This window comes from Bubalus bubalis, chromosome 20 (genome assembly GCF_019923935.1).
Source record: "Bubalus bubalis isolate 160015118507 breed Murrah chromosome 20, NDDB_SH_1, whole genome shotgun sequence".
NCBI classification, from domain to species: domain Eukaryota; kingdom Metazoa; phylum Chordata; class Mammalia; order Artiodactyla; family Bovidae; genus Bubalus; species Bubalus bubalis.
Window position 1 is genome coordinate 27,347,034 of NC_059176.1, and position 15,414 is coordinate 27,362,447.

The 15,414-nt window shown below is 38.0% G+C and overlaps 1 protein-coding gene across 7 annotated transcripts in view; it reads right to left on the minus strand.

Moving 5' to 3' along the window:
* Positions 1-15,414, minus strand: part of AKAP6 (A-kinase anchoring protein 6) — a 497,045-nt gene that overhangs the window by 109,895 nt on the left and 371,736 nt on the right. For all 7 annotated transcript variants that reach the window (XM_044933227.2, XM_044933232.2, XM_044933229.2 and 4 more), the window contains one exon: positions 9,727-9,847. In XM_044933227.2, coding sequence (XP_044789162.2) covers positions 9,727-9,847 — 121 coding nt within the window. The remainder of the gene's footprint in view (positions 1-9,726; positions 9,848-15,414) is intronic.

Genomic DNA, 15,414 nt, shown 5'->3' on the forward strand with positions numbered 1-15,414 from the left:
TCTGTCCATGGGATTCAGGCAAGAATACTGGAGTGGGTTGCCATGCCCTTCTTCAGGTGATCTTCCTGACCCAGGGGTTGAACCCAGGTCTCCTGCATTAAAGGCAGATTCTTTATCACCTGAGCCACCTGGGAAGCCCTTTTAGAACACTGGAGTGGGTTGCCATTCCTTTCTCCAGGGGATCTTCCCCACCCAGGGATCAAACCTGTGTCTCTTCCATCTCCTGCACTGGCAAGCAGGTTCCTTACCACTAGCATCACCTAGGAAGACTTTACCATAAAGACATGAATCTCAAGGATGGGATTTAAGGCAGTGTGGATATTTAGTAATGGAGATAAGATAGTTGGGATGGGGAATACCTAATAGTCTAAAAAATTATGTCTCTTGGACAACCACACATCTCCTTCTTTCTAAAGTTAGACATGGTAGTAAAACAAGGACAAGAAGGAAGGAGGTTTATTAAAAAAAAAAAAAAGGGAAAGAAGTTAACAAGTGTATTTGTGAAAGCACTGTGGCTGAACTTTGCCTGCCCCCTGCTCCATCCCCAGCTGGCAATCGCCAGTCTACTGTGACAGCTACCAGAACTTCTTTTGAAATAACCAAAACATTATTTAGCTACCCTTCCAGCATGGCTCAGTGGTAAAGAATCTATCTGCATGCAAGAGATGCAGGTTTGATCCCTGGGTCGGGAAGATCCCCTGGAGAAGAGAATGGCTACCCATCCAGTATTCTCCCCTGGGAGATCCTATGAATAGAGGAGCCTGGCAGGATACAGTCCACGGGGTAGTAAAAAGTCAGACATGACTTGGCAACTAAACAACAGCAACAAGAAGCCTCATCTCCCAGCTTTAGGAATATACGCATGAAATCCTAACAAACTGTAAAACTCAGAATGATAATAAAGATAAAATATTTGGCTTTAATAGCATACATATCATATACTTCCTTGTAGTTATGGTTACCATAACCAACAGCTTCTTCATGTAATTATATGGAACATTAACCTAACATTTATCCTTTTTATATTAAGACCCTTTTGCGAATGCCAAAAAAAGATGTCAATGTCATAAAATATTAAAAACAATATTTGGTTTTTATCTTTTAATTTTGGCAGTTTGGGAGGGGCAAAATAAATAACCCCCAGTTCTTACCACGGTTGTCTGTAAAGTTTAATCACACAACATACAACTTTTTTCCTAGCGTCAAACCAGATTAGCCTAAATATGAATAGAACCACTAAAGATAAGCAATTTAAAAATAGGAAATACTAAAAAGTAGGTGAGGGACATTTCCCTTAACTCACTGACTTGAAACATATATTTATATAGTATTGAACAGTTCAGGAGCCAAAGACAACAGTAAACCAAACACGTTTTCTTATAAGGAATGTAAATGTTCCTCTTATTCATTTCTATAAAACTAGGAAGAAATCTACAAACATGTAGCGTTAAAGCCAAATCTTGCAGCTTAACAGAGGTGGGGATTCATGTCTAATTAAGTAAAAGTCATTTTTCAAAAGTTAAAGGGTGAAATTTTTGCAATTTAATCCAAAATTTTATTAGCAAACTTTAATGATTATCCTGATTGCAATTAATAAAAAGCTCCCAAACAGGTCAACTCATTTAAGTGCTATCTGTAATCATTTGTATTTTAACATGATGGTTATTACTTATTACCCTGAAACCAAGAAGCACAATGAGATATTGATTACTTTTAACCTTTAGAGCCAAGGATTCAGGAAAGGTTAGAGTAGGGGAACATTCTTCCTTTCTTGGCTGGCAATGTATAGCCTTCAGGAGAATTCCAATGATTCCCATTGGCCAAGTAGATCCAAGATTAGTTTATTCCCTGGGCTGACAAGAAATGATGATGCTTTTAAAAATAACACCCAGCAGTACTGGGTAATGTGTTACATTTATATAACCAATGGCCTCGAGATGTGCTTCACATCACAGCAAGTCTCACGCTGTTAACCCTTTACCAAGATTTGTTTATCCAAGTATTGTTGGATATTAAAAGTAATAGTTTTAATTGGAATAAACTCATCTCATTAAACCAAGTTCTCTGGTAGTTTCCAAAAAGCTGAACACAATCACTAGCCACTGCTGGTCACTAGCATTTCTTTTTGTTTTCTTTTTCCATGACAACATTTAAAAATAATTTTCACATTGTGCCACTGAGAAGCAGTGAGTTCTAGGTAAGGCCCAGCAAAATTATGGGCAAGGGAAACATAACTGTTATGTGTTAGATTAATTTGCAGAACACTTGGCATTATTATTGCCAAGTCGTCAAATTGTTCCAAGTTGTTCCGGAAGGTTGTTATTAATAGTATGTTTTCTGAGGAAAGTTCTGTCTACTTTTGGAACTGCATTTCTGTTGCCAAGGAAACTCCTTTAAGCACAGTTTTCTAGGAGCACACTGCTGCTTTTGTTTGCCAGTGTCCTATTCATATCATCTAAGTAAGCGTTTTACATGCTCCAGCCTTCAGTCCCAAATGTTGAAGTTTTAGCCCATTTAAGTTGCTTTTTCAAACATAGCCAATGCTGGCTATGATTGCCCTCTCTCTTCCTCCCCCTACACTCGACACCCTCCACCCAAAGCCCCCTCTCCCCTCCTTCTTCCCACTCTCCCTCCAACATGCCCAAATCTTACTATTCAAGGTATATTTTTAAAAAACAGTTACATTAAGAAAGATAGTTTTCACAAGTTTTTGATAAATTAACTTCAATTTGAATAATAATTCATAGGTTGTAGCATGAGTCCTTCAAGTGTTAATTATCTTTTCACTCTGAAATTAATGTAGTCATTTCCTACTGACTCCTCTACCCCATTTATTGAAGTGCTGAGGAAAACATGTCATTGAGTCCTGAGCCAGCCCTGTTGTTGTGATTAAGCGTGGTCACATGGCCCATCTCTGCCAAAAGGAGGGCCCTGAGAAAAGGTGACAAAGACAGTGATTTCCTGTCAGCAAAGAGTACGACAGGGCTGTCTAGAAGTGATGCAAATGAGGGGAACTTTCCCCACGGCTTGTTTGATCCACTCTAGGCCAGAGCAGGCCAGGCCAGGGAGAGAGGGAGCAGTACAATACAGCTGAGGCTGCCCAGAGAGCCAACGCACCTTCCGGAGAGTAGCTCACCCGCCAGAGACAAAAACTGCTGGCGGGGCTTCCCTTCCTTGCCCCTCTGCACACAGAGCCAGCTATTTCTTGGCATACTGTTCTCTTAACATCCTTCTTTTTTTCCCCCCTTTTAAAAAAGCAATGCAAATAGGTATGATAAGCTCTAGCATAAATCGAGTTTTATATATTGTTCAGAAACCACATCCATCTACTTTTTATTCTAACAGTTTCAGGATAAGTTTTGCCCTCTCTCAAAAAAGAAAAGAAAAAATATATATATACATACATACACACACACACATATATATATATATATATATATATATATATTCATTCAAGTATTCAAAGCAAACACTGATTCATCAAAGCCCAAATTAATATGACAGCAAATCTAAGGACTTTTTGAACTTTAAAAAAATGGAACAACAAATTCACTTCTAGACAGCAGTGCAGACAGCCTAGGTTTTTCCATTCTGATTGCTTTAAAAATGATTAGATAATGTTTTTTGCAATATTATAATGATTTTAAGCATATTCTTCTTATCTTAATGGAGTTTTAATCTAACATACAATTAAGCTCTACAATTAATCTACTGGGAAAGAGGTAAAAAATCATCATTAGGTTCTTGTGCCTGATATACCTGATACATTTTTACCTTGACTGCTTCACTAACTAGTAATTTGCTTCCTTTGAACAATCAAGGTAGAAAATTTGGATATTGAAATTCCAATATAAAGCCTAATTAACAGAATTTAATTTTTTGACGTGTACTTCTATTCTGTACACCAACACGTAAGTTAAAAAGAAAAGTTAATGGACTTTCTTCTATTTTAAGCCTAGTTACTGTGACCTGGACTGTGAACCAGCCTACCATTACATATTTAAGAGCTCAAGTTCAGGCATAAAGGTCTCAAGCCACATTTAAAGTTATACAAATCAATATAATCCAGAACAAAATGAAAGAGAACTATTGTAGAGAGCTGAATTTACAAAATACAGGACAAGCATGATTAATCTGTTTTCTATGATCAGTTCATAGCTATGACAACATCATTTTGGCATCAATAGTTGTAAAAACAAAATAAGTCAACTATGTCCCATTTTTCTTCTTTTACACTATATTTCTTATTCCCTAGAATTTCTTATCCCATTCCATATACATGTTTATTTTAAAAGTCACATTGGTTGTCTTATAATACACATCTAAATTCTCTAAAGTAACATTTTCTCCTTTTAAAATTTACCCCTTTCTCTTGTCCGGCTTTTTTTCTCCCCCTGAAACAATTCTTTTTTCAGTGTTTTGGTTTTAAAAGCCTGTTTGTATTTGATTTTTTAGCATTTTCTTACCTATTCATTTGTCTACCCATGATTGTAATTTACTCCTCTATTCCTTTTTTCCTTTGGTTAACTTTGTATTAACTGATTTCAACTGTTTTTCTATCTCTTCAATGTTTACATTTCTTTCTCATTTTACAAATAACCTCTTCTTTTCCCGTATATAATATTGACGTCCTTTCATTAATTCCATCTGGCCAAACTATCATTGAAAAAAGCCACTTATGGATGAGAGCTGTGCTCAGCTCTCTAAGCATTACCTGGCAACAGAGTCAGAGTAAACATAACTAACTCACTTGTCAGAAGTATTATGTCTACCTGTAAGAAATAATTGTGGTTAGCTATTTCTCTATTGTACCATTTTAATCCCTTATATTAAAAAAAAATCCTAACAGGATATTTTCACTTCTAAGTATCAAAATAAACTTAATTTCTCCAAGGAAATATAATGTTTTTTTTTTCATGGAAAATGTAAATTTATCATCTGAGCATATTTCCCTCTTTGCTTTCACTACCAGGAAACCCAGAAAAACTTTTAGGATCTTTAGTAGTTGTATAGGACTTTATAGTCTATGTGACTACATATTAAGTCTTCTTACAGAAACAGAATCCAGCCTACATATATTTTCCCAGTTCTGATTTGTACTTATATATTAAACATATTTTTATTATTTCCCTGTGAAGTCTTATGCTATGCTAAGTCACTTCAGTTATGTCTGACTCTTTGCAATCCTATGGACTGTAGCCCATCAGGTTCCTGTTTCAATGGGCTCTCTAGGCAAGAATACTGGAGTGGACTGCAATGCCCTCCTTCAGGGGAATCTTCCTGACCTGGGGACTGAAACCATGTCTCCTGCGGCTCCAACACTGCAGGTGGATTCTTCACCACTGAACCACATGGGAAGCCCACAAAGTCTTATAAACAACCTCAAACCATTAACAAAATAAAAATTATGTTTAGTGAGCACTGTATTATATAGAATGAATGAATTTTTCTTTTTCACAGAGGACATGGGGTCACAGAGAGTTGGACATGACTGAGCGACTAACACTTTCATATTATCTGAAAGCAGCTCTTGTTCAACAATAACTAAACACCAGCCCATAACTCCTGAATTTGGCTCTTGGAATTAACCCTTCATCTCTGAAACATCCAGCATGACTAGGGGCTCTGTCACCTGTGCTCTGGGCCGTAGAATGAAGCCCCTGGCAGGGCACAGCCTCACGGCCTCCAGGACCGGCTGCCTCTGCTGCGGACAGCAGCAACAGGCACAGCTGGCTCCAACTCTCCCATCATGGAGACGCTTCCAGGCCACTCAGTTTATAAAATGTACAGGATGGGGGAGGAGCTGTCCTGAGCTTCTCTGAGCCCAAGAATAATGCCACCTTTGATCTGTAGGAATGAAAAATAAAGCTTTTCCTTGGCAAGTGGGTTTTAAATATTTCTCCATTAATAGTTAATGCACATGCAGACCAGCAGAGTGACAGCTCCCTGTGATTATGAATTCTGGCTTCGTAATGCTAGTCCAAATAGGAGCTGAACTTTCAAAATCACGGTGTTACTTTTGACAAATTAAATTGTCCTACTTAGGAAGGTAGGAGGAATGAAGAGAAAGAAAGTGAGAGAGTGGGAGTAAATTCTCCTTGGAGGTGATTCTCAGATTGAGGAAGAAAGAAACGAGAAAAGACTACCTTTGTGTTTTCTAAGCTGATGATACTGCCGATGTTTATTAGAAAACAGCTTCAGAAGATCCCCATGCTGATGCTGAGCCAGACCAAGAAGGGGAAAGGACAGACATTGGCAGCATGTCTCACTATCTCCAAACAAAGAAGAAAATATATTTAAGGGAGTGGTTGCTTTTTAATAAGAATCAGGTCATTCTTAGGGCCCAGCAATTTAAAACTAATCAGAAAGAAAATGATTTTAAATTTCTAACAATCTGAAAATAACAAGAAATTTTTTAAACAGATAATCCACTTTATAGCCCATTGTAATATTAAGGATCTAAATTATGTGAGGTTGCATCAGTGTATTCTCTGCCTTTCAAAACTATTTCTTTCCCCTTCAAAGTTCCTTGAGCATTCTGGTGTTTTGGGGTAACCAAGATATTACAACACGTGCTCCACTCAGGAAGTCTGCTGAATGAATTGTCTGGTCTTTATCTGAAGTTCCATATCTAGGAGTCACATGATTTTCTAGCAGAGACAAGAATATAAAATAAAGTCAGGAAGGTAGTACCTAAAGTTGAAAATGCTAATTAAAAACAAACAAACAAACAAAACAAAAAAACAACTTCATACTCTCTGACTACCATCTTACTATATTCCTCTAACGTAAAAGTTTCAAAGGTGAACTTCAGGGATCAACCTAGGGACTGAGCAATGCAGAACTGGGGTGTGGGCATGCCTCTCCATGCCAGGAAATCAGCTGAATGATGAAATAGAGAGAGCCCTACTCCTCACCAGGGAGAGGAGGACAAAAGTTTCAAATTCTATGATAACAGGAATAACTGTCCTGATCTACAGTTCCTGGGAATTTACCATAACTCAGCTGAAGTCTCTCTTAAAAGCTGTTCACTCTCATTCTTTTCATTAATAGCAGGGATAGTGAACTTCAATGTCATCTTTAATTGTTATAACTCAACAATGATTAGTTCAGTATCAACTATGTAAGATGCTTTGCTAAATAACATAAAGAATACCAGTGGAAAGCATTTTTCTCATTGTTACACAAGCATTTTATCAAACGAACATGACACAGACAAGCTGAGATAGATGAAAATTCTGTGAAAAGAGTTAGGTGTCCTGTCGAGTTGCCACGATGATTGGAGGAACACGAATCACAAATACCCTGTAGTGGAAGGAACAGACCTAAAAATGAATTTTTTTGTCCCAGATGTTGATGGTGCCCCTGGTGAAAAAGACTGATGACACGTTGGTAATTTTTAGGGCCAACAAATTTTAAGATTAAAGATGAATAAGGTAGATTCAAATGGTATCTAAAGCCTAGAAAGGTCTGGGCACCAACTGAAAAGCTTTAGTACTTTAGGGGTCTCTGTGATCCACTGGCTCCAAATCTCACTTTCCCAAGGCATCAGTTGAATTGATTCCTAGAAAAGCAGATTAGAAAGAGAAATGGGACACTGGAAATGTTGACCTAACCTGAGAATCCCTGGGGATTCTTGGCAAAGGCCTGAAATTAATTTTCTGCCATCAGTTTTTCTAACTCAGCAGCCACCCCAAGTTCTAAATGAGTCCTTCATCCATACCCTCAAGACTGTTTTGGAGATTTCTAAACTTCTGGAATAATTTGGGAGCTTATATAAAGAGAGACACTCCATAAACCTGTAGCATTGCCTTTGGTTTCTAGCCTAATCTGTAATTTGTTTATAAGCCAAATGCAAAATTAGCGCGAATCTAGTGAGCTTAGATATACTGACACAAGTCACAAATGAAGAACCCCAGTACAAAAATGTTTGGAAAAGTACTATACTCCAGAAGTACTGAGTGGGAGGAATAATGGCCTTCAATATGCCAGAATGGAAATTCGCAGGCAGAGCACTTAACAAGGAAACCACAAGCAAAAGAAGACTGCACTTTTTGTTCAGTGATTTCCTATTAATTGTGATGTAAATTATATGAATGCGATTTTGACAAAGAAGAGCACTGTTTCTAAAAAAAAATAGTGGTTTATGTGCAAAATACAAAATGCATCAAGAAAAAGAACTTTAGCATCGTGGATGCAGTAAACTCTGAGATAATGGCTTATGATTAGATAACTTTCATATTATTATTTTTTTCTTTTTTACCTAGACTTCTAATGCTTAAGTCTTCGGGATGAAGCAAATATTAACAAACAATTAATATAGATTTACAGGTATCTCTCATACATAAGTCTTGATCCTGGCATGAAATACAAAATCATCTCACTTTGGTTACATTAGGTTGAAATTGTTATTCTAACAATATGTGCTGCCAGATGATGGTAGCTTTGTGGCTAATGTGGACAGCTATCCATACAGGAAACAGCTAGCAGTCAACAAACTTGATTAATGTTGGGCAGAATTCTTTAGGGAGTAAAATATCACCGTTCGCTGAGTCCCTAGGGAGCTTATATCTTCCGTTAACTAAGATGATTCCCAGGGGACACAAATTAAAGTCTACCACACCCTTGAAAATAAATATGTCTCTTTAGAGGAAGTAAAAGTTAAAATAATATATTATAGAAAGGTAACTTAAAATGATAAAAAAAAATTGGAAAAGAAAGAAGACAACTTCTATTTGACCTTGAATGTACTTCTTATTCTATAAGAAATTTTAAAAAGCTAGAGGGTAGTTGTTTCTTGTCATTATACTGTTGCTGATTTTGTGGTTAGTTATTAATTTTATTTTTTATGATTCACAATCTGCTCTTTGAAATATGCCATATGCTCAAAGCAATTCAAGGATGACAACTGTCAGAATTACTCCAATAAAAATTGCCTAAATGAGGAAGATTTACTGCAGTCTGATATTTCAGTGGAAAGTCCCTCTACCCTCCCCAACTGGTTTTTCAGACACTGTGAATATTGCAACCATTTTTTCAAGTCAAATCACATGACTGTTTTGCAAAAACTTCTAGGACAATTTAAGTAGAATCGGTGAAACACAGTAGGCTAAGGGTGAATTAACAGACATGGAAAACAATATAAATAGTTATTAGATGGATTGCCTGCAATCAATATGTGAGTCTCAAGCCAGTTTTCTTAAATCACACACAATGCATTGACTTAATATGACAATGTCTGTGCTATGTAACACTAATAAACATTAAATTGGACAAGCCCCGTACCCTGGAAGCAGCAAGCCAATTGGAAGGCATTTTTTTTTTTTTTTAATCTCTGGAAATATCTGAGGGGTGGACAGAATCCACCTGAGTGCTCCAATCACAATACATTTTGTTAAATGTTACCAGTCCATTTATCCTTCATTTTGTTTCAGTCTATTTATTAATGCAGTTTCATTTATTGTTATTCATCTTGAAGATAAATCTTTGTCCTTCTATAGAATTACACCAAATAGAATGTGATAAAGGGAACTTTCTTGCAATTATGATGTCGGTGCAGTCTGTCAGCACACAGGGGATGGAAATGAGTTTGGGGACAGGGAAGGGAATTCTAATAGACACCATGATACATACAATGAACGCAAAAGATATCCTGAGAGAGAGAAAGACTTGTCAGGCTAATCAGATCTTCCCCAGCAAGGTAAAGGCAAGAAGGGTAGCTCTAACCTTGTAAAGATGCTGCTGCTGCTCCTCTGACATCATCAGGTCGTGGCTGTCCATCACGAGGGACTCCATGTCAATCAGCCAATCCCAGAGCTCCTGATATTCTGAATCAAAGTCCAGAAGCCTGAAGATAAGGCACAAAATGTATTATGCATAAATACAGTGTAGTTGTTAAAAATCTCATATTAGAATAATATATTCTTGAAAACTTATGATGTTCCTGGGTGATACCTGTAAAAAGAGAAGGAAAAATTCTCGGTGTGGTTACACAGTGGGCCAGATAGGAACTCAAGCTTGTGACATAGCCATTTTCTTAGATTATGAAAACATAACATGTAATTCTGATGCTTGTACCTGAGACACATTATGGCTATTTCCATTCGCTCACCCTTTCTGAGGATTAACAACATTTGAACAAAATGATTTGAACAAAATGAACTATGTCCTTGAAAAAGAGCATTGCCATATTTAACAGACTGAGACATGGAGGGTCAGTGCCTTGGGAAGGTTACCCAGTCCAGAATCTGCGGTACAAATAGCACTCTCAACATTCAAACCTCTTTATCTTTGACTAGATTTTCCATGGATACTGCATGCATCCTAATATATTCATGACTAAGAATACTAATTCAGCTAATTTCTCTATATGATCACTATATACTACCATATCCAAAATATTATTTTCACTGGGAAATGACTCAATCATTTATCTGTCCCTCTGCTGTCTATCTGCCTATCTCTGCAAATGTATATCCTACATTTATTGTCATGGATGAGTGGCCAGCATTTCAGTTTAACACTCAGAGATAGGCTTGAGTGACTCTGGTAAGCCAGTGAGAACCAGGGGCAGATCCAGTATTAGACAGGTGTTCCCCACAGACATGTAGGAAACAAAGGTAAGGACAGGAAGTCAAAACAATGAATCTCTGAATAGCCAGCAATCATTAAAATTCAAAGGAGGATCACTATGGTTTTCAACAAAATAAATCATTAGAATAAGGAGCTTAAAAGGATTAATGTGATTCTCTATTGAAAGCCTGGTGAATAAGTAAAGCTCAGATTCTTCTAAAACACTGTGATCAGAAAATGAAAGTGCAGAATGAAAAAAAAAAACTATGACTTTGTCCTTCTCCCCAAAATCATCCCGCTAAAAGAAATCTTCAAGTTTTGTCAAACTCTGAGCAAAACCCTATCAGTACTAATGAAGCAGCGGCCTCAGGTATGAATCTGAACTTATCAACTGGCATCTTATTACTGCCTTGTCCCTGTCTCTACACTTGAAATGACTGCTTTCCAAAAAAGTGAACATCTGCTTTTCATAACTTAAACAATTTAATCTTAATAGATCTGTCAAAAAATTAAGGTGTATCTGGTGATGGAGTCTAGACCTAGAATTGTCTATTTTAATTACTTTTCCATAATTTTAAAGTTTTTTGATTAGAACCATAAGCACCCAGGCCAAGGGTTGTTATCACTGGCTAACACGTAGAATGAATTAATAAATGTTTAGTGAATGTCAATGATGCATATAATCGATGTAACCAAAACCTTCAGTAAGACTAAGGTGGTCTAGAGGTGTGCTTTCAAACTTTATTGTGGATCTGGCATAGCTGAGAATCTTGTTGAAATGCAGATACTGACTCAGTACTTGTAGGGTTGGGTCTGAGACTGTTTGAAGTAAGTGTTGGCAACTGGCAACCCTGCTGCTCCTAGATCACGCTTTTGGGTAGTAAGGACTTACTTACAAGTATATATGAAATCTTAAATAGTATCCCATTTCAAAATACTAACAAGCAAAAACCACTGCAACAGGAACCAATAAACCATTAGGCTTTTTAAAAATTCATTCTGTATACCCGTGGCAGATTTATGTTGATGTATGGCAAAACCAACACAATATTGTAAAGTAATTAACCTCCAATTAAAATAAATAAATTTATATTTAAAAATAAATAAATAAATAATTTAAAATAAAAAATAAATAAAATAAAATTCATTCTGTGAGTGATTGATAAGGAATGACTAATAAGCATTTGCTCACACGGCAGGCACAATCATTTAGAAATATCTCCTGAATTATGTTTACTGTTTCTCTCTCCTTGTACCCTCTCACATTTTGACCACAAAGACAGGGGAAAGGTGACATGCCATCCCCCAAATTAGGAGAGTATAATCCTAATACTCATATAGGTGAGAATATCCAGGAGAATATTAAAAGCAAAAGATAAAGGAAGGGAAAGGCTCCCCACTTCCATCTCAGTGGACTTGGAGAATAAGAATGAAATAAAGGCAAGAAGAGCAGATGCTCAGATGTGTGCCCCCCTCTCTCTTGGCTTAAGACCTAAAGGGAAAGCCACGAGCACCAGGATGCTTTTCCTGCTACATAGTCTGGGAGATTGCCTTAAACAATGCCCTCACAATGACCTGAGGTAGGGATGCTGCAAAGAGTTGTGGTCAGGACTCCCTTTGCTACTCTGTTCTCTTTCCCCATGATGAGACTGTTCTCTCATCCTCCCATGAGGTTTCTGGGAGTTCAGCTGGTGAACTTGATGGAGGCATTACCATGCAACAGAGACACAATGACCTCTAAGGAGAGCCAGGGGGGCCTCTGAAGCCAGACCTCCGAGAGCTGGCTGGGCCGGTGAAGACTGAGATGAAGCTTAGTCAGCAGGAAATACCTCCTGAACCAAGCCAAGAGATAACAACACAGCCACAAGCCTCTGTCAGGTACAACCTCATAATGTAACGGTAACGGCAGGGCAAGACCTATTTCGTGGAACCTAAGCAGCCTGCATCCAGGGGCCACATTAAGCCAGAGGGCCTCAGTGTACCCCAGAATCACAAGATCACATAAGCCCCTTATATTGCTCAGATGCCATTTTGCACAAAAGAAGGAGAGGAATGGGAAATCTGAAAAACAGCATTTATTCCAAGATGTTGTTCCCTAAAGAAAATGTTAATTTGTTAGAAAAGGCTACAAGTATTGTGTGTAAGAGCCTGAACTCTGATCTTAAAACCAGGTTTCTTCCGTTGTTATACCAATGATGTATGTAATTAGGAAGTCTCATAAATTATCAATCAGCAAGTGATAATAAGGAAACCTGTTTTCTTTTCCATATGTGTATGCTTAAAAAAGAAGCTTTGACTATGCCTAAACAATTCAAGGGCAAGGGGTGAATTTATCTTTGTATCCCTAATGCCCAGGATCAGTTCAATTCAGTAGTTCAGTTGTGTCTGACTCTTTGCGACCCCACAGACTGCAGCACACCAGACTTCCCTGTCTATCACTAACTCCCAGAGCTTGCTCAAACTCATGTCCATTGAGTTGGTGATGCCATCCAACCATCTCATCCTCTGTCATCCCCTTCTCCTCCAGCCTTCAATTTTTCCCAGCATCAGGGTCTTTTCCAAAGAGTCAGTGGCCAAAATATTGGAGTTTCAGCTTCAACATCTGCTGCTACTGCTAAGTCACTTCAGTCATGTCTGACTCTGTGCGACCTCTTAGATGGCAGCCCACAAGGCTCCCCCGTCCCTGGGATTCTCCAGGCAAGAACACTGGAGTGGGTTGCCATTTCCTTCTCCAATGCATGAAAGTGAAAAGTGAAAGTGAAGTCGCTCAGCCATGCCCGACTCTTAGCGACCCATGGACTGCAGCCCACCAGGCTCCTCTGTCCATGGGATTTTCCAGGCAAGAGTACTGGAGTGGGGTGCCATTGCCTTCATCAGTCCTTCCAAAGAATATTCAGGACTGATTTCCTTTAAAATGGACTGGTTGGATCTCCTTGCAGTCCAAGGAACTCCCAAGAGTCTTCTCCAACACCACAGTTCAAAAGCTTCAATTCTTCAGCACTCAGCTTTCTTTATAGTCCAACTCTCACGTCCATACATGCCTACTGGAAAAACCATAGCTTTGACTCTCTGGACCTCTGTCAACAAAGTAATGTCTCTGCTTTTTAAATATGCTATCTATGTTGGTCATAGCTTTTCTTCCAAGGAGCATCTTTTAATTTCATGGCTGAAATCACCAGCTGCAGTGATTTTGGAGCCCAAGAAAATAAAGCCTATCACTATTTCCATTGTTTCCCCATTTTTTGCCATGAAGTGATGGGAATGGATGTCATGATCTTAGTTTTTTGAATGCTGAGTTTTAGGCCAGCTTTCTCACTCTCCTCTTTCACTTTTATCAAGAGGCTCTTCAGTTCCTCTTCACTTTCTGCCATAAGGGAGTATCATCTGCATATCTGAGGTCACTGATATTTCTCCCAGCAATCTTGATTCCAGCTTGTTCTTCATCCAGTCCGGCATTTTGCATGATGTACTCTGCATCTAAGTTAAATAAGCAGGGTGACAATATACAGCCCCGATGTACTCCTTTCCCCATTTGGAACCAGTCTGCTGTTCCATGTCCAATTCTAACTGTTGCTTCTTGACCTGCATACAGATTTCTCAGGAGGCAGGTAAGGTGGTCTGGTATTCCCATCTCTTTAAGAATTTTCCAGTTTGTTGTGATCTACACAGTCAAAGGCTTTGGCATAATGACCAGGATAGTACTTGATAAATGATGATGAATGAATATAGATAATGAAACCAAGAACTTTTAGTAGGGCAAGAATGACTTCAGAAGAGCAATACATGATAAAGATAATATTTCATCCTCAAATACCAATTGTGATACAGACAGGCTTTCCCACTCATTCTGAAGGTGAGATTTTGCCTTCAGTACCCAATGGTACATTTGCTTATTTGAAATGATTATATACAGTATGCTCTCAATTAATGTGAGCTGCCTTTCCATTTCTTTCACATCATGCTTCTATGGTGAAAATTAAAGGAAATTTATGAATAGATTTTAAATAGATGAAAACTACATACAGGATGATAAAATGTTCAGAATCATGGAATTTTTTTTACTAGCTCTTTACCATGTCTTTACATCCATTGAGCTGTTCCCTCCTGTTACTCTCCCTATCAAAGGACTTAGAACAAAAGCCATTTCTTCCAGTTAAAGGTACCTCAGGCTCATTCTGAGATGATCTTCACTGGAGACCTGCAAGTGCTGAATGAATCTAACATAAATATTTACAATTCCTCCAGTCCAGTCTGTTTTCATCCTAGCTGAGAATACTTAAGCTTGAGTTTGTTAGATATGGTAAATGCTTTGGTTCTTTATTTTGTTTCATTAGTGTAGAATCAGCACTAGTGTTTTTCAAACGACAAATTCTCATCAGGTCCTAATACTGAAAAGTGAAAGTGTTAGTTGCTTCAGGAGTGTCTGACTCTTCGCAACGCTGTGGGCTATGGTCCGCCATGCTCCTCTGTCCATGGAATTTCCCAGGTGAAAATACTGGAGTGGTTTGCCATTCCCTTCTCCAGGGATCTTCCCAACACAGGGATGGAACCTTAATTCTGAAGACAAAAACATATTTTAAGCACTTGTGCCTGATTTCAGATTCTCTGGCATGTGTTTATTCACAGCTTAGGAAAAACCTGACAGTTTTCCAAATTTAAGGGAAATCAAACATATAACTTTGTAACAAATCAGAAATAAATTATAGAATTTCTTTGTTGCTGCTTTTTTAAAATCTTCTGAAATGACTATAATTTAATATGCTCATTATAGCAGGAAAATTCTGAGGTAAAGGAAGTAGCTTACTTTCTTCTGTTTATATTGCCTGCAAAAGTATTCTGTAG